The sequence below is a fragment of the Ruditapes philippinarum genome, unplaced genomic scaffold (assembly GCF_026571515.1).
Source record: "Ruditapes philippinarum isolate M1 unplaced genomic scaffold, ASM2657151v2 ctg6552_1_1_1_1, whole genome shotgun sequence".
NCBI lineage: Eukaryota > Metazoa > Mollusca > Bivalvia > Venerida > Veneridae > Ruditapes > Ruditapes philippinarum.
In genome coordinates this window covers 1-25,897 of record NW_026861663.1, presented here as the reverse complement: position 1 = coordinate 25,897, position 25,897 = coordinate 1, and the positions used below count along the sequence as shown (strand labels likewise).

Genomic DNA, 25,897 nt, shown 5'->3' with positions numbered 1-25,897 from the left:
AAACTGGATCTCTATGCCGTGCATAGATGATATTCATAATAGAAGTCAAGAAGGCCAGATCATAATGATCGAGTAATACCTTTTATTTTTATTAAAATATGTGAAACATTATCAATTTGGTGGAAAAAATATATAATATCCCGTTCTTATTTGTACATCTACCATGGACTTTCAAAGACTGTCAGAAGCTCAGTTTTTTGTTATTTTATTTTATATTTTAACGGAATTTCGTACAAATGCGTTCCATTTCCACCCACTGAGTGCCTCAAATTTTACCGATAGTCACGTGACATGTGCGACAGATACCAGACGGACAGTAAATCACGTTAAGAATTGAAGAAATTTCGGCTATAAACTGATATTTATCAGCAGCTTTTTAATTGGTCAGATGTCACTGGGTCATAAAATGTTGTTAGAGTATGTTACCGCAACTTGTGACCCTCTCTGGTGCGATATTTGTGTATTATGCTATTATTTAGCGTGAAACGTTGGGGTCCGAGAGAGAACAGCTGATTTATGTCACTTCGTTTGATGCGGGTCGGACTAACTTTGAATCGGCATAACTTTTTTAATAATCAAGCAATTAGCATGCGGTTTAAAGCACATGAAAGGAAATACATTTACGGAGGGAACCCTGTCAGGGATTTTTGTTTGCTCAATCAGCGACTTAATTATCTTTAATTACGTAATATGGAGACACGGTTCCCCAGATAATATAAGTATGGTTATTTTCCAAAAGTTTGATGACAAAAAAATAAAAAAATGACTTTGATATGACGATTTAAAATTGTAGGATTTTTATTCAAAATCAATCATTTACAAAGGCATTTTTTCAAATATGTTATTTTTTATGATGATCAACGACATTTAATGCACAAAGATTAAATAAATAACAATTATAACTAAAATAACTTGGTTTAAATGACATTTATGTGAGTACCACGGAAAGTGTCTGTTGTCACCTTAATTTGATGCCCATAGTTATGAAAACAGTGAAAAGAACAATAGTTGAACAAAATACTACAACATAGTATTTTATCTTTTACAGGAAATATTGATCAAGCTCAGTACTGTGATAAGATTAAAGGTATCGTAGATTTTCTTGGCACAGATCTCTCTTCTGATGAACTAACCATGATCTGGAAAATGCAGGTAAGTATTACTGTACTGATTTCATTTCTCCATCAATACTTAATAAGATATATTTTGTTTAAAGCTGCATAAAGATGGAAGAACAATATATTCATAAAAAGTATTAAAAATAATTTTAAAGAAAATTTTTTTTATTGAAAAAAAATGATGAATACTCATTCTATATAACTTAGAATTCTTATCAACATTTTTTTCAAGAAATATCTTATTATAGTTATAAGAATATCTCCAATTTATAAAATTCTATATTTTTATATATTTTATCAATATTTGATAAACTGCTGGAAAATGTGCAAATTACAATGGAAGACCAATCCACTTTAATGTTCTTATGATTTATTATCCCATGCTGCTCTAAGGTTAAAAATATTACTTATTTGATATAAATAAATGATATACATTATATTTCTGTATAAAAATTCTTTATGTTTTCAGTTATCTCAAACCAACAATGTAATAGACAACATCCATTCTATCATAGCTGCAGCAGCTGTCAAGTTTGATCCCAACCAGCTAGAGCATCTGTTACTCCTTATACAAAAGGTAAGCTTTACATAAAACCTGCAGTGTTAGTCTTACCCTCTTACCATTCTAAGCATATTAAATGGACTTGTCCATCTTTCATTACGGATTAAACCATTTTTTATTTATAGAGAAAATTTTCAAGATATCTACTGACCAAAAAGTGGAAAATGAAGGCCATAATATTTCCACACAGATTTGCCTGTTGAACTTGGTCTGCACTGGTAGAATCAGTTGCCGTAGGCAGATCAAGATTTAAGTTAGAATGAATGGATTCTTGCATTGCTTTTAAAAAGTTGCACTTTTTCTATAAAGGAAATTAACAACATATAATGAACTTATATTCTCCTGAATTCAGCTTTTCTTAGAATATTTTAACTATCTAACTTATGAGGGTTTCGTCTTTAACATAACAAATTGGTTTAGGTTTTTTAAACAACTTTTGTATCTCATTAATGGCTGCCTTTATTCACATTTAACTTAACACTTGTATTGACAGATTGGTGCTAAAGGGTTGTAACTCCTTGTTTATTTAATATGAGTTATATAAATTATACAACTTTTTTGCACCAAGCCCTTGCCTCGGCCCGTTCGGTCACTTGTAGGGTCATATTTTGAGGCTCAAGATCCTTAACTCTAGGATAGATTTTATTTATTTATTTCCCTTTAATGACCAAGAAAATTCCTGCATGGCCCTTGTTTCATTGTGAAGTAGTAGGAATAGGTAATCATGTTTCACATGAATCAGCTTTCATCTATTTGAACTGTTTATGTTTGATTTTTTTACCAGAAATGGCAAGAAGAAAATGACAAATCAAGAGAAAAATTACTCAGTCTTATTGGCAAGATTGGCAGGGATGCTAAAATACCAAAAACTACTAATCAGGTAAGGCAGTTTATAATAAAAAATGTTATAATATCAAAACCTGTTGTACTAGTATTCTGTTGATCACTTAAGTCTGAAGAAGATGTATTTTATGTCTTAAAGTTTTAGAAGTTAGTTTGTGTGGAGTACTCACAGTCACCATAGAATAATTGTGATTTGAAAGTGTCTGGAATTCTTTATTTACCACAGCTTGTTTATCTTATTTCAAGCCAGTCTACATGGCCAAGTGAATATCAGGGTTGTCATAAAGAGGTGTCTGGAGGCCAAAATAACTGTCACAATTGCACCTTTGGCGGCCTCAAAACTTAGAAAACACTTGTTGCTGTATGTTATAAAACCAAAATGACTACATCTAATTTAAAAAGGACTGTATTGGAAAAAATTTATTGACAGCTCTAAGTATTTTAAGTAATTGACAAAGGCTTTTTTACCCATAACTGGTGTGGGGCCAAATTCTGTTGTTTACTTAGGGAGAGATTCTTTAATGTCAATCAGTGATCCAACAACATTAAGCTAACTGAAGGTAAGTGGTTTTTTTCATGTGTCATAATGAATTTAGGAACAACTAAGGTATTTCCGCTTTCAGAAAAGCTGAAAAGTTGACCAATGACCTTTTGTTGATGTAACTAAGAAACCAAGCAAAATAAAAATTATAAAATATTTTACAGGTTCTGCAGTTATTGTGGGATTTATCTCACCTACCAGCATTATCAACTCACCTAATAGAGCTTGCACTAGAAGAACATTTAGCTATTCTTAATGACTCGTACATTGTTAAAGATCAAGTGAAAAGAAGCTATGTGTCTAAATGTGTTGATGATATTAAAAAGGTAGGTCATACATGTTCTCAAAACGCTTTTTTTAATGAACTTCTGTAGGAATACTTGAAAACATTGATGATGAAATTTAGACCTTAGTCCTTTCCTTCATTCTTGATTGGAAAAAAATGCTGTGGTTGCATGTATTTGAACAATCATTAAGAAACATATATTGTCAAACACTTTTTTAAAGGAGTTGCCGATATACACCAAGTTTCATCTGAAAAGTCATTTTCATCATAATTATACATAAGTACAGCAATTTTCAGTGGAGAATATAAAAATATCCTGAACATTTTTTCTTTTTGATGGAATTGTGATGTCAGGAATTTGTGTTGACATTTTATTCACATTGTCTTTCCTTTAATTTTTTTGGTTTTGTTCTATTTTTTTACACATTTTACAGAAGGTATATATAATAATAGGACGTTTTAATGAATGCGCTATTCACATCATTGTATCATTCTCTTACAACTTTGCAGAATCAAAATAACCCATGAAATTAGAATACTCCTGGAATATTCCCTATATACACTCACATCCTTTATTCATTATTTTAGTTGGTCTGTTTTGAAATATAATCACTGTGTCGCAGTTGTGGTCTTTGTAGTTATTGTTGTCGTCTTGCAAAAACTTTAATGTAGCCCATTTTCAAACTTTTTAAATTTTAAACCCAGAAACTTTAATTTTTTGCTTATTTTAAAGGGAGTTGTTAGACAAAAGGGCTACTTTTAAAAAACTATTTTTTGGGAGTTATGTCCCTTTTTAACATAAAATGTTTGTCAGGAGTGGTTATTTAACAGACATGCATTTAACACCACATGCTGTGCTCTTACTTTATACTTCATTTTTATATTGCAGGGTGTTTGTGTTTTGCCAACATTGAAACAACTTCATCAATTGAGCAAGAACATTCTTAAACATAGCTTTAAACAAGATAAGGTTGGTATATATCTCCATGAAACATTGTATGTGTCTTTTGATGAATGTTTATTTTAATTTTAATAATGATACCCAATTAATTGAAAAGATTTTTTTTTTAATTTTGGTTATTTAAGAGATGTATTTTTCTTATTTTGAAACTTGTAAAATGTACTAAAAATGTTTATGAAAAAAGTTTCGTTTTATTATGTATATAAAATAGAATCATATTTAATTGATGAAATCAAGCTGTTAGGCTGACTTAAAATCACCTGACTTTTATGTTTAATGTCACAAAATTATAGTCTTAGTTATTTATATAAGCTCAATTGTGAATTAAAGGCTATTTGCATCACTCTCAAGTTCACTTTCTTAAAGAACCAGAATTCTATAAGTCTCCTCTTTCGTTCTCATCTTTTTTTCCATTTTGTGAAAATATTTTGTTTGTTGTTTATTTGTATGTACATTATGTATACTTTTGGAAGAAGTATGTTTAAACCAAGTTCTCTTCCTGGAACTAACAACTACCAATGTCATATGAGGAAACACGGTTATGACCCTAGAAAAGCTTGAACCAACAGTACCAGGGTTCAGTGGCAGAATTTATATTTTGTACTGATATTTCTACATTGTTTTTGTAGGGAATATTACATGAACTGAATAAGAATTTTGACATCATCAAACTGGTCACCCAGAGTCTTGTAAAGTGCCATAAACAAGCTGCAAGCAGTGATGGTCAACTTGACCAGAATACATTAGTGGACAGTAGATATCCACATTCTGAGGTATGTTGTTTGTCTGAGGCCATATGCATTAAATGTCTTCAGATTCTTGAACAGTTTTATCTATGAAACTTAAAGTGCCGTTATGCTTATTCTTTCATGTAAAGTTGAGCTGAATTGAGTATAGATTTCCAAAGATTGACTGTTCTAATGGTGATTGACCAACAGTCATTACTGGAAAATGTTAAGAATAAAATTAAAATCTGTCTAACATAAAAAGAGACTATTCACTCTTTTTATAAGTTGAACATTACAGGTTCATTCCTATGCATATTTACAGACATTTTATTGACACACATTAGTTATTTGGGGAAAAAATCATGAAATTGAAAGGAACCTATACACTCACTATATTACCTTGGATAAGCATAATTACACTTTTATCATTTTAATATAACAAATTAGTCACATTTAAAAATTGTAGTTATACAGATTTCAGTCTATTAAGAGATTAGAGTTCCATCATTGTCCTCTAGTTCAAATATCCGATAATGTTTCTTTTAAACAAGTTTTGTAATACAAATATTTCTTAAATGCATCGTTACTATTTCTTGCAGTATGTGATGTCACATTTATCTTTCTTGCAATATGTTTTACAAGAAGGTGTACTATATTTGCCATGGAATCGTGCACGAGAAATCTGGTCTGCTCTTGTAGCTTCAAGTGAAGCTTGCACCTGGGACAGAGAGGTAAGGGAAAAACTGACTTGAATATTTATAACTCTTACAGTTATAAGAACTACGCATTTGCCATTTGACTTTACCTTCTTTTGATAGTTTTACAGCTTTAATGTGAACTTTACAATAAGATGTTTTATACCCTAGACAGTTGAAGTGAAGATATTTTATCTAAATCTCTATTACCGTATTTCCCTGAAGATTGCATTAACAGTAATTCCAAGTAAAACTTTTATTAAATGACATTGGTACCAGGCATGTTTTGAATTCATGTTTCACAGACAGTTTATGAATGGTTGAGTAGAAATTGTCTGGATCTTTGATTTTAGATTTTTCAAACATGAATGGTTTAGTAAAGGTTTGAATGTGTATTATTTTATATTTTTTTACAGGCATGTTATGAGTGTAATTTTATATTTTAAAGACATGTTATGAGTGGTTTAGTAAAGGTTTAAATGTGCATAATTTTATGTTTTACAGACATGCTATGAGTGGTTTAGTAAAGGTTTAATGGACCTGGATAATGAAACCCAAACTAAACTCTTCCAGAATGAACTACTTAGACTGGACCCAGCTAAAATCAGTGATAAAGGTAAGGGCATGCTTTTTTTACCCATTTACTGGTATGAGTAATTAACTTGTCTTTTGCTTACTTAAAGGTACAATAAGCATCAGAAAGGAATACATTAATTTCTATAGAATGTGCAACATGTGTTTTGTAATGTTTTGATAATGGATTATATTATATATTTAAGGTTATTGTTACCCAAAAGAAATCAGTACTGAGCAGTAAACAATAAGTTATAAAGGTAGCAAAATGTAAACAATGTATTTTGATTTCCATACAATATACAAAGTCACTGTATTAATTGCTAAACAGCAAAAGATAGTTCAACTTTATGGCCAATGAGTAACTTTTCAGAAACTGTACCATAATACCAAAACTATTTAGTTTTTTAGAAATGAAAATAATTCAGTTATGGACTTTTAAAGGATTTCAAAGGGTTGGAATTGAGTATTCAACGTCCATTTTAGGACATTTGTATAGTCCTAAGTCTGCCTTAAAGTATAATGTAAAAAAAGCACAAGCTGGACTGACTCCATAACAATAGCTTAACAGTACATGTATTATGTTATCACTGTTGATAAGAGATATGATATTGTAAGATATATTTGACATTGAAATATTATTACTTGATTATAGAGTTTTAGGTTGAAATGTATGCATTTGTTATTATCTAGCTATAAAACCAAGTATATTCATAGTTGACCAAACTTGTAATGGAAAGTACTTAACTGTGTATATGTTATGGTATATTCTCTATGGCTTTGTTGTTGTTTTTTTACAGGATTTGTGTGTTTTAAAACTTATTTTGAGAATGTGAACAAGAATGATCACAGACTGAAAGATTCAAGTGGAAGTTTGGTAAGTAACTTACCTGGGACGGGGAGGGGGCAGTTTTCCTCCAGATTTTGTTATCTTTATTATGCAGGTTCGGTCATATGATATGCTCTGTATGGAAAACGTCAAGTCTGTTAGCCATGGATTATGAAAACTAAAGTCATGGCCATGATGCATAATTTGTGTGATATTTGATAGACCATTGTATGCCTTATGCGGTTAGACCTCAGTCGCTGTTTCAAAAGATTCATATTGAGATAATGGCAATTTAGTTATCATTACTACTATTTACTTTGTTCACTGTGTTACACATGCAGATTAAAAATATATAAGTAATATTTAAGTTTTTTCTATACAAGATTTATTTTCATTGAGTGGTATGAAAATAAATAGTTCATCAGTCGCGGTAGCCACAAGTGAAATATGATATTTTTCATACAATGAACAAAATAAGAATAAATCCTTTATTTATAGAAAAAACTTGAATTTTCTGTTAAATATATATACAAATTTTCTCTTTTTTGACGTGACCATTTCAAAAGACTTCCCCTTAAATTTTGTGTATTGGCTGAATTTAAAAGAGAGTAGTCTGGCAAGGCACCAGTGAAAATATGGAAAATATGTTTCACTGCAGTGAAAAATAAATTTTTACAGTGAAAATACCAAAAATGAAAAATATGCATTTTATTTCATCATTATTTCTCAATATTTCATTTATAAGTATATAATAATAATTGTTTTCACTCAAATATTCCTGTTCATTGTTAATGCACATATTTCTTAGGTGTGATATAGACATGTGATATTTGTTATGTATGATATGGATTCTATTTCAGATTGTTGAGAAGACAGACTTAATGGGTTTAGATTTTCTCTGGGAACTTTGCCTCAATACTCCAGATGAAACGATTGCTGATTCAGCGATACAACTTCTCCTCAATATGTCATACACTAATCTTGCTTCAAGAATGAAAAAGGTTACTTTTCTTTCAGTCGTTAAATTACAGAAACATAAACATTTAAGTTTATGAACAAACATATTTTTAAGATATCAACAAACAAATTTACTTTATATTAATTCATTTCATTCTAAGAAAGCTTTTTATGGGTTTCAATTGATTTATTTCTTTCACTTCATGAAAAGAATTTTTCTGTAAAAATGAATTTATTCTTTTTTCAGGATCCTGTGAACTTGCATAAAAAATTTATCAATGAATGTCAGACAAGATTAGAGGTGAGCCATTTGCATTACATAATTCTGTATGTCTTGTTGTAAAAATGTGTATTATGAGTGTAAAGGTCTGTCTTAGATCTTGAAGTGTGACAATTTAATATTAACATTGAATCTAATGGTCATTTCTCTCTCACCAATGATTGCTGTTTTTATATCATATAAAAAATCTGATACATTTTCATTATTTGACTTATTTGAATTATATATTTTTGATATTAAAATAAAACCAATTTGATTGATATATTGATATGAAATGATATATTTTACAGACTGCTATGATAGGTGTTAGTGGTACTGCTATTTCTCAGGCCATTCTTAGTGCCACTAAAACCTTGACGGCTGCCGTGGTACCAGAAGTTGCCAACATATCTGTTCCTTCCAAGTAAGTCATTATAAATCATATATTGAATAGGTTTATTGTTGTTTTTATTGCAAAAAAGTCAGTATTTGTAATCCTCTAAAATATTCTATTGTTGTTTTCATTATTATGAATTTATTTTTGATGTCCTCATAAGTAGTTAAATTTCTTCATGAAAAAAAGATTCTTACAATTTATTACAAATGAGGGGGTATACATATGTGTATTTATTACATGTTTTGCAGTAGATTACTGAATTATAACGGTTAATTATATTCTGATAATTTCACAGTAATGATTACCAAATATAATTTCACAGTAGCCGAACTATATTTGGCGTAAAAATAAAATATTTATCATTAATGAATGTTTTTTTCAGCGGAAATGTAGTCAATCATAATAAAAAATGTACGTGATGGCTGTAGTTCGTAAATATTTTCGAACGTTGTGCTGAAAAACATCTAAAATCTAAAAATAATCATGGAATTATATTTTGCTTCAACATTGTGACGTCATCATTTGATGACGTCATGAAGATAAGAGCATGACGTTACGCGGCAAAAATCAGTAAAATGGTGTAAAAATCGTTAAAAAATCATGAAATAAACAGAAAATTTGTTTGTTTTACATGTAAGATCAAATAATATTTCACTCGTGAACCCCAGCTATTATATTTTCACTCGTGGCTACGCCACTCGTGTAAAATATTGCATCTGGTGTTCACTCGGTGAAATATCTTTCGATCTTACACTGAAACAAACAAATATCCTCTATGTAATGTTTATTTTTCCCCATCACTGAGGGAACTTTATATTTCAGAATATATTCAGGTGATAAAATGTTATTGTTATACTGTTAGAAGTCTCCATTGAGTGTTTATTACTGTATTTGTACACTTGATAAAGTTTTACTAACTACAACAGTCAAACCACTTGGCTTATTAGGGAAAACACCAGATTTGTAATCTAAGTTTCCCTTGAATGATTCTCAGGCTAGGTGAAATTTTTCTGTGACGAATACATGTATGAGGATTGATGTTAGACAGAGTTCAATGTCAATTGTTTCTCACAGCTGATTGAGACATCATGTGGGATAAGTCAGTATTCACTTGCAGAGAAATTGGTAATTACTGGTTAGATATCCAGAAAACTTGGTTAGATGGACTTCCTACCTAGATAATAATATCATAAATGTGCTGAAATTAGCCTAAAAAAAACCAGACAAACACACCAACTAACTATAACATTTTTTCAATTTTTATAAAAAAAATCCCATGATTCTGGAGGAACATTGTATACATGTAAATGGCTGTGTATGTTCTATTTAGATCAATAAAGTTGTTGAACATAGAGAGGTTACTGTGGATTGCAGAGATGTACGTACTGAATGTAGAGGAGACCCATGTTAGTCCACGAACCATATTGCCACATGGGGCCTCATTTCAGGGATTCCAGATTAACCTCTTCATCTCATGTGAAACTCCAAAACAAGAGTTTATGCTTGTTGTAAGTTATTTTCATTTATGATATAAATGTAAAAAAATGGAAATTTAAATAAACAGACGAGATAAAAAAAAAGATGTATTGTTAAGAAAAGTTCTGTTAAATTGTATTCATGACTGATTTTGATAATAGTTCGTGAATTGTTCTTAAATTGATAAACTATTGCTGCTGAGTTTTAGTTTGTACCTAACCTAATTTGAGTTGAACCATCTATTATTGATATAAGTTTTTTTGGTGGGTATGAAAATATGAAATTTACATAGCCATTAGTATAGCATCTAGCCAGTCTTTTCTGGTCTGACTTTATTCTAGCCATGTAGGTAACCCTGCCACTATCCATGCTTGCATGCAAAAGAGTGAAGTAAAGAATTACAAACTATCGTAAGTATCTTACAGTATGTGTCAGTTTTTGAAAAAGATTATATCAGTATTGCTTCTGGTAATAATAGTGATAATGTTAATTCAGGCATATGTAATTACCTTGTTGTTTTTGAAATTTTTACAGTGTCACAGCAACGAGACCCTGGGTAATGTTAAGGTGAAGATTGCCAACAGATTACGACAGAGTACAGAAAACATACAAGTTGTTGCTCAAGAAAAACTGGTTAGCAATGTTGTAAGTTTTTTCTTTCCTTTAGAAAACAATTATCTGTTTAGACTTACAGTGAAGGTTTCTTTACAGTATCATAAAGTGTATCTCTGTATAAGTTCTACAGTACAAACTCTGCATAGCAACACCCTCTAGGAGACAAAGATTTCGGTTGTTACTAAGAGGTGTGACTCTAGGAAGGTTAAATTAATTGTTCTGTCTTTGGGAACAATTGATACTGCTGTTATTAAGTTGTTATTGCTGTGCAGAGATTACTCTGTATGGCTTGTGAAGAAATTGGTTATTACTCGTAAGTTATCCTGATAAACTGTTTAGATGGGCCAGCCACCAAGATATGAGCTAAAGCGTGTTCAAAATTGGCATAAAAACAAGGCAAACAAATACTTTAAGTAACATTGCTTTATCTTGTCCTATGATAAAAAATCAGTATATGATAATTGTGAATAAACTTGGATTTCAGTTTATACTGCCCTTTTCATGATTACTCTTACTGCAAACTCATCATTATTTGATGGGCGTTAATTTTTCATGGTTTTCATTGATACGTCAAGCAACGGATTTAAGATCCCACAAAATTTTATTTTGTCTGCTATATGAATATTGTTCTAACATTATTTGATTTTTTTTTTGCGAAAACAGATAAACCACAAATTTGTGAACCTAACAAAATGTCGTTTTTGACAAAATCATGTAATTTTGTGTGCATGAAATTAAGTGAATTCACTATATCATGAACCTGGTCTGCTTTGAACTGTGAACTGTTTGTTATCACATAGTGCATAATGTTAACTAATTACATGTTATATATTACAGCTGGGTAGTAACAAAGATCAGAAACTGTTACACCAGTTAGATTTTGAAGACAATCAAACAATCCAAGTACGAATGGTGACGCCCTCCAGCACAGCTAGCACCTCTCAATCTAAAGAGGTAAGTTATTCGATCATGATGATCTTAAAGCTTAAGCTATGTGGAAATAAGTTTTATCTTAATAATGCATGTAGTATGAATTTCTTAGATATATTTATATATCAACTGGGGGCTTCCTTGCTAATTGGTAAGGGTGGCTGTTTCAAATTATTTGCCCCTATCAGCCAAGGGTTTTAATCCTGTCTGGAATTTTGTATTCCTTCATGGGATGTGGATATCCAGCTAGCTCACTGAATGTCGGTGATTCTACTCAGGTGCCAGCTTGTGCCTGAAATGCACTGGGAAATATATGAGGTCTTCCTTTACCAGTAGGGCCTAATGCTTGAAAGTGGCCACATGACCTAAATCATGTTGATGTGTTTTAAATCCCTACTCATAACCAAAAAACATCCCCTCCCCGCAAAAATGTATGTATAATGTAGGAACTTCCCTTTTAAAGTAGAAATCATAAACTCTTCATAAAAAACAAAGTTGTCCTGTTAGGAGTTATACCAAGTTCTTTATCTTTACAGGCACCAGGTACTCCACTGTCAAAGCAGACATTTGACCTTGAGCAGGAGAAGATGTTGCCAGGGGTGATAATGGCTGCAGGAGGTCAGGTGTTTGACATGTTGTATCAACTCTCTGAACTTGAAGAAACTAAGTATGTTCTTGTCATTACCCTATGTGTTAAAGTTTGAATCACATTGTATATTGTTCCTTAGATATTCATGATGCCATGAACAAGGCGGCTGCTTGATGTCTTTATGAGATCTTATGTATAAAACATGTTCTGCAACTTTTTGGCAGATTGTTTTATAGAAAGTGTGAATAAATGCTACTGTATTTGATGTTTTTAATATTTTAGTTTCTAAGGAAATATTGTTTATTCACATGAAAGCACCCTTACTGGCTTTGAACACTTTGATTCTTATGATGATGACTCATTTATTGCTCAAAACTCTCATTTCAAGAATGTTTTGTGTAATATTTACTGGTTAATTTCAGGATAACAACCCGGGTGAGGAAGTTGTTGATGCTAATACCAACTGATCCAGCTGTCATTGACGCCCTAGATTCTGTGTCCACAAGGGTATGTATATATCTTATTATCTATTATATACTTTAAAATAAGTTTTCTTATGAAAACATGTGCATTTGTCACTGAAAAATGCATGCATACAAATCGATTTTTATCCACCAGTAAAGCTGGAAAGTAACCATGTGACGTTGTACAGCGTTGATCAAAACTTAAAATACAGCCAAAAAGAAAGATATATGAAGTTATACTTATTTTCTATGTGTCTGATTTTAGCTGCCAACACTTGGTTCATCTGATGATCTCAGCCCCAGATCAAGCCCCAGGAAATCAACAACTGCCCCTAGTCCGAAACAGACCCCTCAGGAAACCCTTAAAGCCCTGTTTGATTGCTCCAGTCCAGATATGTCAGCATTTAGAGTATTATATAATTTAGAGGTAAGATCATGTTTTATCATTTTCAACGTGTTCCTGAATTTATTTTTGTGCTTTTTTTCCCTAGCACTTACTTTTTACAGTCTTATTCAAATTTACCTACAAATGAACTTTTGAGTGCATGACTTGTAGTAAAATTGCAGTTATAATTGATTTCTCTAAATTACACACAAATAGGCCTTTTTTTGTACAAGATCAAGGGAAGGATAAAAACTTCAATAAAGGTGTTCTTTGTCAGTTTATAGCATGAACCAACCCTAAAGGAGCTTAAAATTCACAACGACTTCAGTCTAAATATCATCTTTTAATATTAATTAGTTTTGAATATGACATTGATGGTACATGTATTTGTTAATTTCTTAACAGCCATTTGCCCAGGTTTATACATTGATCAATGGAATAAATAGAATAACTTGCAATATTTATTGTGAAATGAGTGATTTTATTTTGTGATCAGGAGGGAAAAGTTATTCTATCCAAAAAATTGAGTGAAATTTTATCTTTATTTTACAGCTATTCATATAAGCTATGCTTTGTATATGATACTCTTTCACTCCTTTGATTGTTTTTATGGACTAACTTTACTCCCCAGCACAACATAAAGTGATTGAAAGAGAAGTCTATACAAAGTAAAGAATAAATAAATAGCTGTAAAATAAAGATAAAAAAATTTACACTTTTGTGGTTTTTCAAACATCACAAATGATTTATTTGAAATTTTCAGGTTTTAAGCAGCAAGTTAATGCCCACCTCTCAGGATATGGGTTCTAAAGTGAGCTCACAGGCATTTTTCGAGGACTTCCTTACTGCAGGAGGACTGTCCACTGTTGTGAATGTGCTACAACCTGAATCATTGCATCAGGACATCAATTATGTCACTAGACAGGGATGCTACTCTGTTTGTTTACAGCTTGCAAGGTAACGAAAGATTTTCAGTGTCTTTTAAATGTTGTTTGCCTATTCTTTATCAAATTTACGCGAAATATAAAAGACAAAACAATGTAGTCCAGCTAAGACTAGACTGAGGTACTTGGCCATTTGCCTGAATATAAAGCTGTTGCAAATGCTATAATGTGTTTGCTTTCAACAGGCAAAGGGTAATCCAAGTAGTAGGCCTCTTGATTTTAGTAGCCTCCTTGATTTGGGACATTTTGGGACTTGTCAGTTATGTATCAGCATAATGGGATTTGATTTGTTATAATGTTTGTGTGTAGTGTATGATATTACAGTAAAGTAGGGCTATGAAAATAAATAAAATAAATTGTACTCATGGTAGTTATTTGACAGTGTCACCCTGTCTTACACAGAAATACTTGAATCCAATATACACATTCACACATGCATATCCTAACACTTTAATCACTTATCTTTGGAAATTTTTCAGACAAGAATAATGTGTAAAATTCAAATACTACATACTTTACATCATGTCCTATAATAGAAACACAGACTGAAGGAACCCATTTAAATGATGTAGTGTGTTTATGATATTGTCTGACAATTTCAAGACATTTTGCTATATTTTGTTTTAAGATACCTGTTGTGTGGTCAGACTGTAACAGGAGATCTTGCTTTCACTCCGGCCAAAGAAGATAACAGATTGTCCAGTGCTGGGTCAGCGGGTGCGACGGTGGTACCTGTGACTCCACCTGTAGGCACCCCGGTGATCACATTATCACCTCTCACTGTTGATACCCGTACTGCAGGAAGCCATGCTGTCCAAGTAAGTTAAATATTGTACTCCCTCACATGTTTTTAAAAATGTAACCTTCACATAATTCATGTAAAGGCTTGATCTGCAACCTTCGGCTATAGAAATAACTTCAATATTAAAATACTAAATCTGAGCTGTCAGCAGTATAGAGTCTTGTGAGGCTATACACAAGTGCTGGTTTGCCTGGTTTTTTAGCTCACCTGTCACAAAGTGACAGGGTGAGCTTTTGTGATCGCTTTTCGTCCGTCGTCTGTCGTCCGTCCGTAAACTTTTGCTTTAAATGACATCTCCTCATAAACCACTCAGCTAATTTCATCCAAACTTCACAGGAATGTTCCTTTGGTGGTCACCTTTAAAAATTGTTCAAAGAATTTAATTCCATGCAGAACTCTGGTTGCCATGGCAACTGAAAGAAAAATCTTTAAATATCTTCTTTTAAACAACCCTAAGAGCTAGAGCTTAGATATTTGGCATGAAACATCTTCTAGTGAGTGTCTACCAAGTTTGTTCAAATAAAAGCCCTGGGGTCAAAATTGGCCCTGCCTCAGGGGGTCATAGATTTTTCCTATATGCATATAGTAAAAACTTAAAAAATCTTCTTTTAAAGAACCCAAAGAGCTAGAGCTAAGATATTTGGCATGAAACATCTTCTAGTGAGTGTCTACCAAGTTTGTTCAAATAAAAGCCCTGGGGTCAAAATTGGCCCGGCCCCAGGGGGTCATTGATTTTCCCTATATGCATATAGTAAAAACTTAAAAAATCTTCTTTTAAAGAACCCAAAGAGCTAGAACTAAGATATTTAGCATGAAACATGTTCTAATGGGTGTCTACCAAATTTGTTCAAATAAAAGCCCTGGGGTCAAAATTGGCCCCGCCCCGGGGGTCATTGATTTTCCTTATATGTGTGTGGCAAAAACTTAAAAATCTTCTTTGAAAAAACCCATATAACTAGAGTTTAGATATTAAGCATGAAACATCTTCTAATCAGTGTATACAAAGTTTGTTCAAATAAAAGCCCCAGGGTCAAAATTGGCCCTGCCCCGGGGGTCATTGATTTTCCTTTTTTGTGTATAGCAAAAACTTAAAAATCTTCTTTGAAAAAACCCAAATAGCTAGAGTTTAGATATTAAGCATTAAACATCTTTTAGTAAATATCTACAAAGTTTGTTCAAATAACAGCCCAGGGGTCAAAACTGGCCCTGCCCCAGGGGTGTCATTGTTTTTAAATCTATGTGTATAGTAAAAACTTAAAAAATCTTCTTTTAAAAAACCCAATGAGCTAGAACTTAGATGTTTAGCATGAAACATCTTCTTATGGGTGTCTACCAAGTCTGTTCAAATAAACAAATAAAAGCCCTTAGGTAAAAATTGGCCCGGGGGGGGGGGGGGGGGGGGGGGGGGGGGGCGGGGGGACTATATACAGGTGAGCGACCTCAGGGCCATCATGGCCCTCTTGTTAATTTTGCTATAGACAAGTCATAGCTGCTCCTGAAATTCAGGGTAAATGGTTTTTCATATGGTTTTATTTGGAACTTATAATAATTTTATTTGTGTTTGGAATATATTTATGCCATGAATTTTTATGGAATGTTTACTTTTGGTATGTTTTTTTTCAAATAATGGCAAAAAAAATATTCAGCACAATGATAAATATCTATTTGATTTAAATTTTCAGGAAAAAAAATCACCCAAAGTACAAAAACTTGTGTTTTATTTTTAGACAATGGGCGTGCATGATTTCACTGAGACGGTATCATGTTTTATGAGAGTTGCATGGGCAGCTGCAGCAGGAAAGCTCCACCTACTCAGTTCCCCTCAGCCAATCAGAGAGAGTGCTACTGCTTACAGTTGTGGGAGGCGGAGTCGTCAAAGCAGCACTGGTATGCTAGGTTTTGTGTTTGTCCGAATTTTATTTCTGTGGCTAATTTAAATATTCAACCTGTCACTTCTGAGTGAGAAACTTTTATGCAATGGCAATGGATGGCAACAACTACTTGTTAAGTTGTGTAATATACTAATAGTCTTCTTACGTGCCTTCTTTGATAAGACAAAATACTCTGATATGATCCTTAGCTCTTCCTCCTCCAGAATTCTAAAAAACAGCATATGACTTCAGCTTTGTCATTGTTACTTAAAACCAATCCTATGGCAATAAAGTGCAAGTAGTTAGAAGTCAAGACATTAGTTGATATATTGTTTCAGGATCTCAGGGTAGTACAGGTAGTGAGAGTGACTGTCAAAGTTTACATGGGGGCGTGTGTGTCAAACAGAACTTTATATCTACCAAAGATTGCAACATTGCGAAAGAGGCCTTAGAAATTCTCGTCACTTGCCTTCAGCTTCGCAGTGAGCTTATTGGTAAGATTATCATTATCTTATAAGTGATATTAAGTGTGGTAGTTGAAAAACTTCCTTTAAGAATTTTGTGGTTATTATTAAGGTAACATGTTCAGCCCAAAATGTTGATGTTTTCCTGTTATTATTTTTTTCCCAGCTGCTTTCTACACACTGCCCTGTGTAAGTGATTTCATCATTGACATATTGGTTGGTTGCTCGCAGAGTGATATTCGTAGTGCAGCGGCTGACCAGTTTTATCAGCTGGGGCAGACGGAGGTGACAAACTTAGAATCATCGAGCAACCCTCAGACACCTCATCAATTCTTACTTCAAGTACTGCTGAAAGCTTACCTCCCTTTCTGGGTGTCATCTTCATCTACACGTGGAGCTAGTCAGAGGTTTGTATATCTATCTTTATCATCTTTATGGTATATACTCAGCCATAAGTCTACCTCTTTCATAAGACAGGAGCTATATTTTAGTGCAAGAAATTTGGGTTATTAAACTTTATCCATTTTAAAGTCAAGGATCTTTTTCTGCCAAAACAGCCTAAGTTAAATTTGAGTAAATTTACAAATTTAAGTTAATTTACAATTTCATGAACTGTATTTAACTGACCAATACCAAGGATAAAATGGAAAATAAAGAAAATCTTTCTTAAGACTATGATTTGTTTGAACTTGTAATAAAAAAGCACAACCTATTTGTATTTAGCCTTTGGTATTTCAGTGAAGACTGTTTTTGTTTGTTTTTCAGGTTACTAAGTCAGTGTTCTCAATACTTTGATCTCAGATGTAAATTGTTAGAAAATCTCTCAAGTAAGCACTGTTTGATTTTTACCTTCATTTTCACAAACAATATTAAATGTTTATTTATAAACAGATTCTTAAAAAGGAGGTATTCAAATTGCAAATTTTGAAGCAAGTAACTTTATTTTGGGAAAGATAGATTCTTAGTCTTAAAGATTTAGTCATAGAGTCTTTAATTTTGAAGTAGATATATTTATTTTTTGGCAAAATTAGCCCTGGATGTTTTAGCAAATAAATATATGGCCACAAGGCCCCTTTTATATTAAAGGAAATTGATTCTTCAACATACAGGTGTCCTTCAGTTGTTGGGAGTAAATAATTATTGGAAAATGTTGCCCTTAATCTTTGAAGCAAAAAATGAAAGTTATTTCTATATATAAAAGATGCAGATAAATAACCTTAAAGCAGAACATACATGTAACATTGTGAGTTTGGTTATGGTATATATGTACATTTGTACATTTTCAGCTGTTGATCAGAAGCAATATCAAGTTGATATATCTGGCATGCTGGAGGACGAGGTAGCCTGGTTATCAAACTTTGTACCCACAGAACACCCCGATCTGATGGACACAGACAACATGTTATTAGCGGGACATCTAAAATTGATCAAAACATTGTTCACATGTGAGGGGATCTGCAAGGAAGAATATGGTAATACCTAATATGTCAGCTTTGAGTTTGAGTTTTAAGCATTTAAATGGAAATAAGTATGGACTGAAAAGATTTAATTAATAATTCACATCATTTTTTGTGAAGTTTTTTGTGTAAATATGGCTTTGGAAGGAAATACTATATGATTTTAATGCCCCAACTACTATACATGCATGTGATGTGAATTTGCTATTGTCTGTCCATCCTGCTGTCACACTTTCTGTCTGTTGACTGACAAATAAAAACAGGTTATGTAGAGGCATCCGTGACATAAGAAGTAAATTTTCCATTTCATTGCTTTCCAGTGAAATTGTACTTTTGAGACAATTCAAATACAGTGGAGCCTTGCTAATCCGAACCCTTCTAATTCGGAATCCTTTCTAGTCCGAACGAAGTGTCCGGCCCCGATTTTATCCGTTCTATTTTTAATAGTAAAAAACCTTTCGGATCCGGAACCTGTCTACTCCGAATTCCGGACGATTTTTTCAATTTTTGTTCTTATTTTACTCTAAAATTTCCTCTCGGATCCCAACAGATTTTGGCAAATGTCACACCTTCATTCAAAATAACAAATAATCGCACATCTTGCAGGTGTAAACATACACCAAACTGATAAGTGTTATTCCGCTTGATTAATGGGTGAAACGTATGATCTGCGAAGGTGTGAAAAATACACTTAGCTTGCCTTGATATCTTCTATAATTGCTTAATTGATTGTTTTTCGTCAGTTTTTCGTAAGCTTCTATAAATATTTTGATATAATGCAATAGAAATATCTTTTAATCCTTTGTATTGGATTCAATGATACGTGATTAAGTACTGAAAATTAATGTAAACTGTCATTAAATTCTGATAGTCGCTGAATCGGATAAGAGTATAACAACAACTGACAAATGCTGGTACGAATATCTTATCATGTCTCGGCCTCCTGTTTAACATCGTAGGTTAACTTACCCTAGAGGACATAATATTTTTGCTTATTTATTTATTTTTATATCTTTATTTTTGTATTCAGATGTATTAAAATGAACGATAAGAGACTGCAGAAATAAAATATCTAAATTGCAATTTCAAATACATTCCCGTCTTCTTTCCTTAAACTATTTTGCAAATAACATGAAAAAAACATGTAAAAAAACCCTGCTAATTCGGGAACCTTTCTAATCCGGAAACCTTTCTAATCCGAACTTTTCTTCTGGTCCGGATGAGTTCGGATTAGACAGGTTCCACTGTAGTTTAATGTATATTATAGGAAAACTTGTTTTCCATTTCTTGATGTTGTTTCTTTATGTTATATTGTAGGAAAAGCATTGGTACATGATTTGCTGCATGATTTCTTGTTCCCGGCTTCAAAAACCATGATGGACAGTATGAATGGGGGAACCACCGATCTTCTTCTCTCCGAACTGAATCCTAAGTATGAAATATGTTATATTAAGAATTTAGTTTTATATTGACTTGCCTTCTTGAACATGCAATTTTAGGGAATGCTATACAAACACTTGCCTTTTTCTGGTTTCTGCTGTGACTCTATGCTAGCTTATTTATAACCATCACCAGGCAATAATTTTATTTCGTGATAATTGTACCAGTTAACGAAATGAGAAGAATTTTTATATCAGGTGGTGTCATACTCTTATATCTGATGATTCTGATGTTAACTATTCTGATTATGTGCTATAAATAGCATCAGGAAAAACCATATAATTCTCCTAAAGATAAACTTAGTTATTTCTATGCTGAAATACCTGGTATAATTTTTGATATTCAAATCCTTTATTACATGATTGACTGTTCCAAACTTAAACAAAGCAGACATGTGTATTATGCATTAGTTTTAAGGTAAGGGTTAAAAAGTAAAAAAAAGGCTGATGTGCAAAGTTAGCAAAGATTTGATCAAAGTCAGTTAAAGGTTAATTTGTTGAAAATTATACTGTTTTATCTGACCTTGTTTACCTATGTAGTTTGTTACAGTTTAAGTTTATATAATGTTACAATATACATTATTTCAATTTCACTGTTTGGATAAACTGTCTTATCTTCTAATGTCAAATTGATAGTGATAACAGGTATTTAATGATAGGGCAAGTTTTTTGTTTGGATTAGAAATTTGGATAAGATTAGAGTAGACATGTATACTATTTTAAGCAAATAATTTATGTGCTTTGATTGGAAATTTGTTCTTTTTAAATTTGTTGGATGGAGACTTTGGTGATTTAAATGAATGATGTTGTGTTATTGGTAAGCTCAATATTCATGCTCATTTACTTCAATACTATTAGCGTTACTACATTGAAAATTGATATGTGGATGTATCATGATGAGTTCTTCCTGCAACATCCAGCAAAGGTCAAATTTCTAAAAAATTACTAGTATTAAAGATTATCTCTTTGAACATAAAATACTTATTTACATTCAAAAGTAGATAATTCTTACCAGCAATTTTACGGAATTGTTCACCCTTTTGTACTTTGCTTTTTATGCTCCCCGAAAAATTTCGGGGGAGCATATAGTCGGCGCCTTGTCCGTCCGTCCGTTTTCTTGTCCGGAGCATAACTTGAAAACCCTTGGAGATAATTTGTTTAAACTTCATACAGTGGTAGAGGGCATTGAGGGGAGTGTAGTGTCAAAGAACCATAACTCTATTTTGCCCGTTTTTTTAATTATCTCCCCTTATAGAAATATCTTGTCCGGGGCATTACTCTAAAACTATAAGAGATATCAACATGAAACTTTGTAGGTGAATAGATCTCAATGGGTAGATGTGCAGTGCATAAGAACAATAACCCTTTTTGTCCTAATTTTGGAGTTATTGCCCTTTGTTAATTTCAACACTTTGAACTTTGTCCGGAACATAACTCTAAAACTATAAGAGATATCAAGATGAAACATTGTAGGTAGATAGATCTCATTGAGTAGAAGTGCAGTGCAAAAGAACCATAACTCTGTTAAGCCTCATTTTTTAATTATCTCCCCTTATAGAAAAATCTTGTTTGGGGCATAACTCTAAAAGTATAAGAGATATCAACATGAAACTTTGTAGGTGAATAGATCTCAATGGGTAGATGTGCAGTGCATAAGAACAATAACTCTTTTGGTCCTAATTTTGGAGTTATTGCCCTTTGTTTATTTTAACACTGAACTTTGTCCGGAACATAACTCTAAAATTATAAGAGATATCAAGATGAAACATTGTAGGTAGATAGATCTCATTGAGAAGAAGTGCAGTGCAAAAAAAACATAACTCTGTTAAGACTCATTTTTGAATTATCTCCCCTTTTAGAAAAATCTTGTACTGGACATAGCTGTAAAACTATAAGAGATATCAACATGAAACTTTGTAGGTAGATGTATCTCAATGGGTAGATGTGCAGTGCACGAGAATCATAACTCTGCCTTGCCTAATTCTGGAGTTATTGCCATTTGTTTATTTTTTATTTTTGAATTTGTCCGGAACATAACTCGGAAACCATAAGAGATATCAACAAGAAACTTTGTAAGTTGATAGATAACAGTGATTAGAAGTGCAGTGGAAAGAACAGTAACTCTGCCTTTCCTAATTTTGGAATTATTGCACTTTGAACTTTTTCCAGGGACATAACTCTGAAACTACAAGAGGTGTACTTTCCTGTGTCCAAAACCTATTCGGGGAGCATCACCCGGCTCAAACCGGGCTCTTGTATCATTCTGTCCAGAAAGTGTAGCATGCTCCCTGGGACATTTTTTTTTAGGTTAATTGATTGACTTTCATCTTGTCTAGGTTTTCCGTTTTAATGCTTTTTAAAAATATCTGTAAATGTTGGTGGTCTGAGGCGTAATCGATCATCCCCCAAATTTTTAAATAAATGTTGAGCACCTTATCCTTCTCTAGAACAATTAAAGATCCAAGCTACAATTCACAGTTAATGCAGGTATTATTTTATCTTTCAGGTGCAATAAGACAGAGTCACGGGTAGCAGCTTATGAACTGATCACTGAGCTAGCCAATGAATCTCTGAGTAATCTAACTGATGTCTGTAGTCAACTTATAGAGATGCATCATCAACCTAACCTTGACTGTGCCAATGAATGGGAGGTTAGTAATCATTTCATTTTACCTCCCCCTTCCCCTGAATTTCTTAAATGGACTTGTCCTGTCTCCACATTTGGAACTGTCCATTATCAGTTGTGGAGATGTCAGGATTAAAATTTAATGTTAGTCAGCCAATAGTTTTATATTAAATGTGATTAAGTTTCCTGTTAGTGTTACTTTTTTAAATGACACAAAATAAACAATGCATTTATAGTCTACAGTAAGATATTCTAATTTTTGTAAAAACAATCTCATAATTGTATAAAATCTTTGTTTATGGCCTGCCTCTCTGGTGGCAAAGGCTAATGATTTCTGGCAGATTTCTGGCAGATTATGGGCTCGGCATATGATATTAGATTGATTGAATAGTTTACAATGGCATAGTGTTTCTTCTAATTACTCTCAAAAATGTTTTGATAATGGACCTTGTATCTATCTATAAGTGAGGATAATAAGGTTAACACTAATTCAAATACTCATTTTAATGTTCTCAACATATTTGAAAGTAGATTTATAATTTTTGACATGGCTTCAAATTGAAAGCTCATATTTTAGAATATTTCTATAATGTAAATTGTTTTCCAGTATTTACCACCAGTTGATGGTAGAGCGGTTTGTGGATATGTAGGTTTACGTAATGGTGGCGCCACCTGTTATATGAACTCTGTGATACAACAGTTATTTATGGTTCCCGGGATACCAGATGCTGTACTCAGTACGGATGACGAGGACACAGATGAAGAAAGGTATTAGACATGTCCTTCCTGTTTTAATATGAAATGAAAAGGAAATCTGTAACAAAAAAAACAAAAAAAAATATAAAATGAAAAGGAAATCTGTAACAAAAAAAAAACAAAAAATAATACAAGTTATGAAATGAACGGTATGGTTATTTATAATACAAATTATGGAATTGACCAATGGTAGGATATTATTTAGAAAAATATGTCATCTACCTAATGCAAAAAGACTCTTGCATAGAGGAAATGAATACTCCAAATATTTGTGTAAGCAATGAATTCATTTAATTTTAACATCACTGTATGATAAATAGAAATTTTATAGTTTGAAAAGTCACATTAGACATACAGCTCCCACCCTACCTCGCCATAACACTTAAAATAATGAATATTTGAACTTGTAAAAAAATAATATGTATTTAATAGTGAAAAACTATGTTATTCTAATTTATATTACAGTGTATACTACCAGATACAGCAAGTGTTTGGTAACTTAATGGATAGCAGGTTACAGTATCATGAACCGGAGAAATTTTGGAAAGTGTTCAAGTTATGGGGAGATCCTGTTAACATCAGGGAACAACAAGATGCCTTTGATTTCTTTCAAGCTCTCATAGATCAGATTGATGAACAACTGAAGGTATGTCATGATTTTAAATTCCTAGGCACTTGAATTGTAAACAGTGTCATGTTGCACTCAGTATGTTACAGTGGCATGCCTCCACAAATGTATAAAATATGTTTGCATAACAGGTGAAACTTTGAATGTTATATATGAAAAATGTGCTGGAAAAAAATGATTTTGTTACCAAAGTCTACTCTGTTATAAATGGGGTAAGAGAAAATCTCTGCATATTTTAACAAGTTTAATATAGGTAATATCTGTATATAGTTAATGTCATAGGTTAGGGTTTCTAATCAAAATTGTATACAAGGCAATATATTTTCTAATTGGAACAGTTTTTAAGTTTTTATACAAAGTAACATAAATCTGAAACTGAGTTGCTTTATGGCTTTATGGCTGAGTTTCAAACTTTGCTGTGATCAGCAGTGACTAAATACATTTTCATTATTTAAACAATCTGAATCATACAAGTTTGAGATGGATCTATTTACTCTCAATGATTGCCACTTTATTTGTGGAGAGGTGACAAAATTCCTCATTTTTGTTGAAAGGATAGAAATTGTGCTGTCATTTAATCTAAGTGGACTATTAGAAATGTGTGTTTGGTAAGTGCAAAAATTCAATGATTTATTAATCTGTGACAAAGAATCATTTATTTTATTTTTTCAGAAATCGGGTAAAGAAGAAATATTTAAGAAAAAGTTTCAGGGGATTTTCACTGATCAAAAAATATGCAAAGATTGTCCGCATAGGTAAGTTTGTGATATTTTTGTTGTTTTACTCACAAATTTGGTGATGGAATTGTTACCACTTGAAAAGAAATATTTTCCAAAGAATACAAATATATGCAGTACTATAACATACACGTATGGTCTGTTATTGATACATTAAGATTTTAGTCTGTTTCAATAATAAAGTGGTTATTTATTTGCAATTAGCACAGTTTAATTAAAACTTGACTTTTTTCTATGGTGTGCATGATTTTACTAGATTGATTAAGGTGTATGACTTTTCATTTGATATAATGTTATTTATAGCTTAATCTCCACACAACTTGTTTTGTGTAATTGACAAGTTGGCTCAATTGGGAAATTCTTCCGGATGATATAATATAGATCTTCAAAAAAAAAAAAAAAAATCATCAGAATTATGAAAAATGTTATTGTATTTTAGGGAATGTCTAAATATATTTGCAATCCATTTGATTTTGACTTAAATATGTGCCAAATATAGTGAAATTAACAATTTTATCACCAAATTCTACTACATTACAAATAAAACTAGAGTATTTTTGCGGAGTTTAACAAATTATAGGTAATTTCCATGGAGATGTAAAAGGTTAAATGTATTTATAGGTATGAGAGAGAAGAAACATTTACAGCATTAAACCTCACTGTAAAGAATGCTACACTACAAGATTCATTAGACCAGTTTGTAAAAGGAGAATTGTTAGAGGGGGATAATGCATACTATTGTGAAAAATGTGGCGAAAAGGTAAAAAATATTGTTTATATATTGTCAAATTTCAGTGTTTAGTATAACTGTATCATATCTATATACTGATAGGTGTTTATCTAATGAGTGTTCCTGCTTCTGTACAAAGCTGGTTATCTATATGTAACTGTCAGTATTTTAAGAATTGTTTTTGATTGGCATTATCCAATGTAAATCGATTTATATCTTTCCATATCAAGCAAAT

The 25,897-nt window shown here is 32.2% G+C and overlaps 1 protein-coding gene across 2 annotated transcripts in view; it reads left to right on the top strand.

Annotated features, from left to right (window-relative positions):
* Positions 1-25,692, top strand: part of LOC132716439 (ubiquitin carboxyl-terminal hydrolase 24-like) — a gene marked incomplete at its 3' end in the record, with an annotated part of 42,345 nt that extends 16,653 nt beyond the window's left edge. Inside the window, 31 exon segments of one of the 2 annotated variants that reach the window (XM_060699711.1) lie at positions 1,049-1,152; positions 1,588-1,695; positions 2,465-2,560; positions 3,229-3,390; positions 4,240-4,320; positions 4,941-5,084; positions 5,639-5,770; positions 6,239-6,350; positions 7,108-7,184; positions 7,997-8,137; positions 8,341-8,394; positions 8,664-8,776; positions 10,080-10,257; positions 10,760-10,858; positions 11,678-11,794; positions 12,307-12,437; positions 12,782-12,866; positions 13,089-13,250; positions 13,972-14,165; positions 14,781-14,970; positions 16,682-16,841; positions 17,164-17,319; positions 17,456-17,696; positions 18,055-18,116; positions 18,576-18,761; positions 20,064-20,178; positions 22,692-22,836; positions 23,419-23,579; positions 24,033-24,213; positions 24,868-24,950; positions 25,554-25,692. In XM_060699711.1, coding sequence (XP_060555694.1) covers positions 1,049-1,152; positions 1,588-1,695; positions 2,465-2,560; positions 3,229-3,390; positions 4,240-4,320; positions 4,941-5,084; positions 5,639-5,770; positions 6,239-6,350; positions 7,108-7,184; positions 7,997-8,137; positions 8,341-8,394; positions 8,664-8,776; positions 10,080-10,257; positions 10,760-10,858; positions 11,678-11,794; positions 12,307-12,437; positions 12,782-12,866; positions 13,089-13,250; positions 13,972-14,165; positions 14,781-14,970; positions 16,682-16,841; positions 17,164-17,319; positions 17,456-17,696; positions 18,055-18,116; positions 18,576-18,761; positions 20,064-20,178; positions 22,692-22,836; positions 23,419-23,579; positions 24,033-24,213; positions 24,868-24,950; positions 25,554-25,692 — 4,109 coding nt within the window. 2 annotated transcript variants of the gene reach the window in all.
* Between the last annotated feature and the right edge of the window lie 205 nt (positions 25,693-25,897).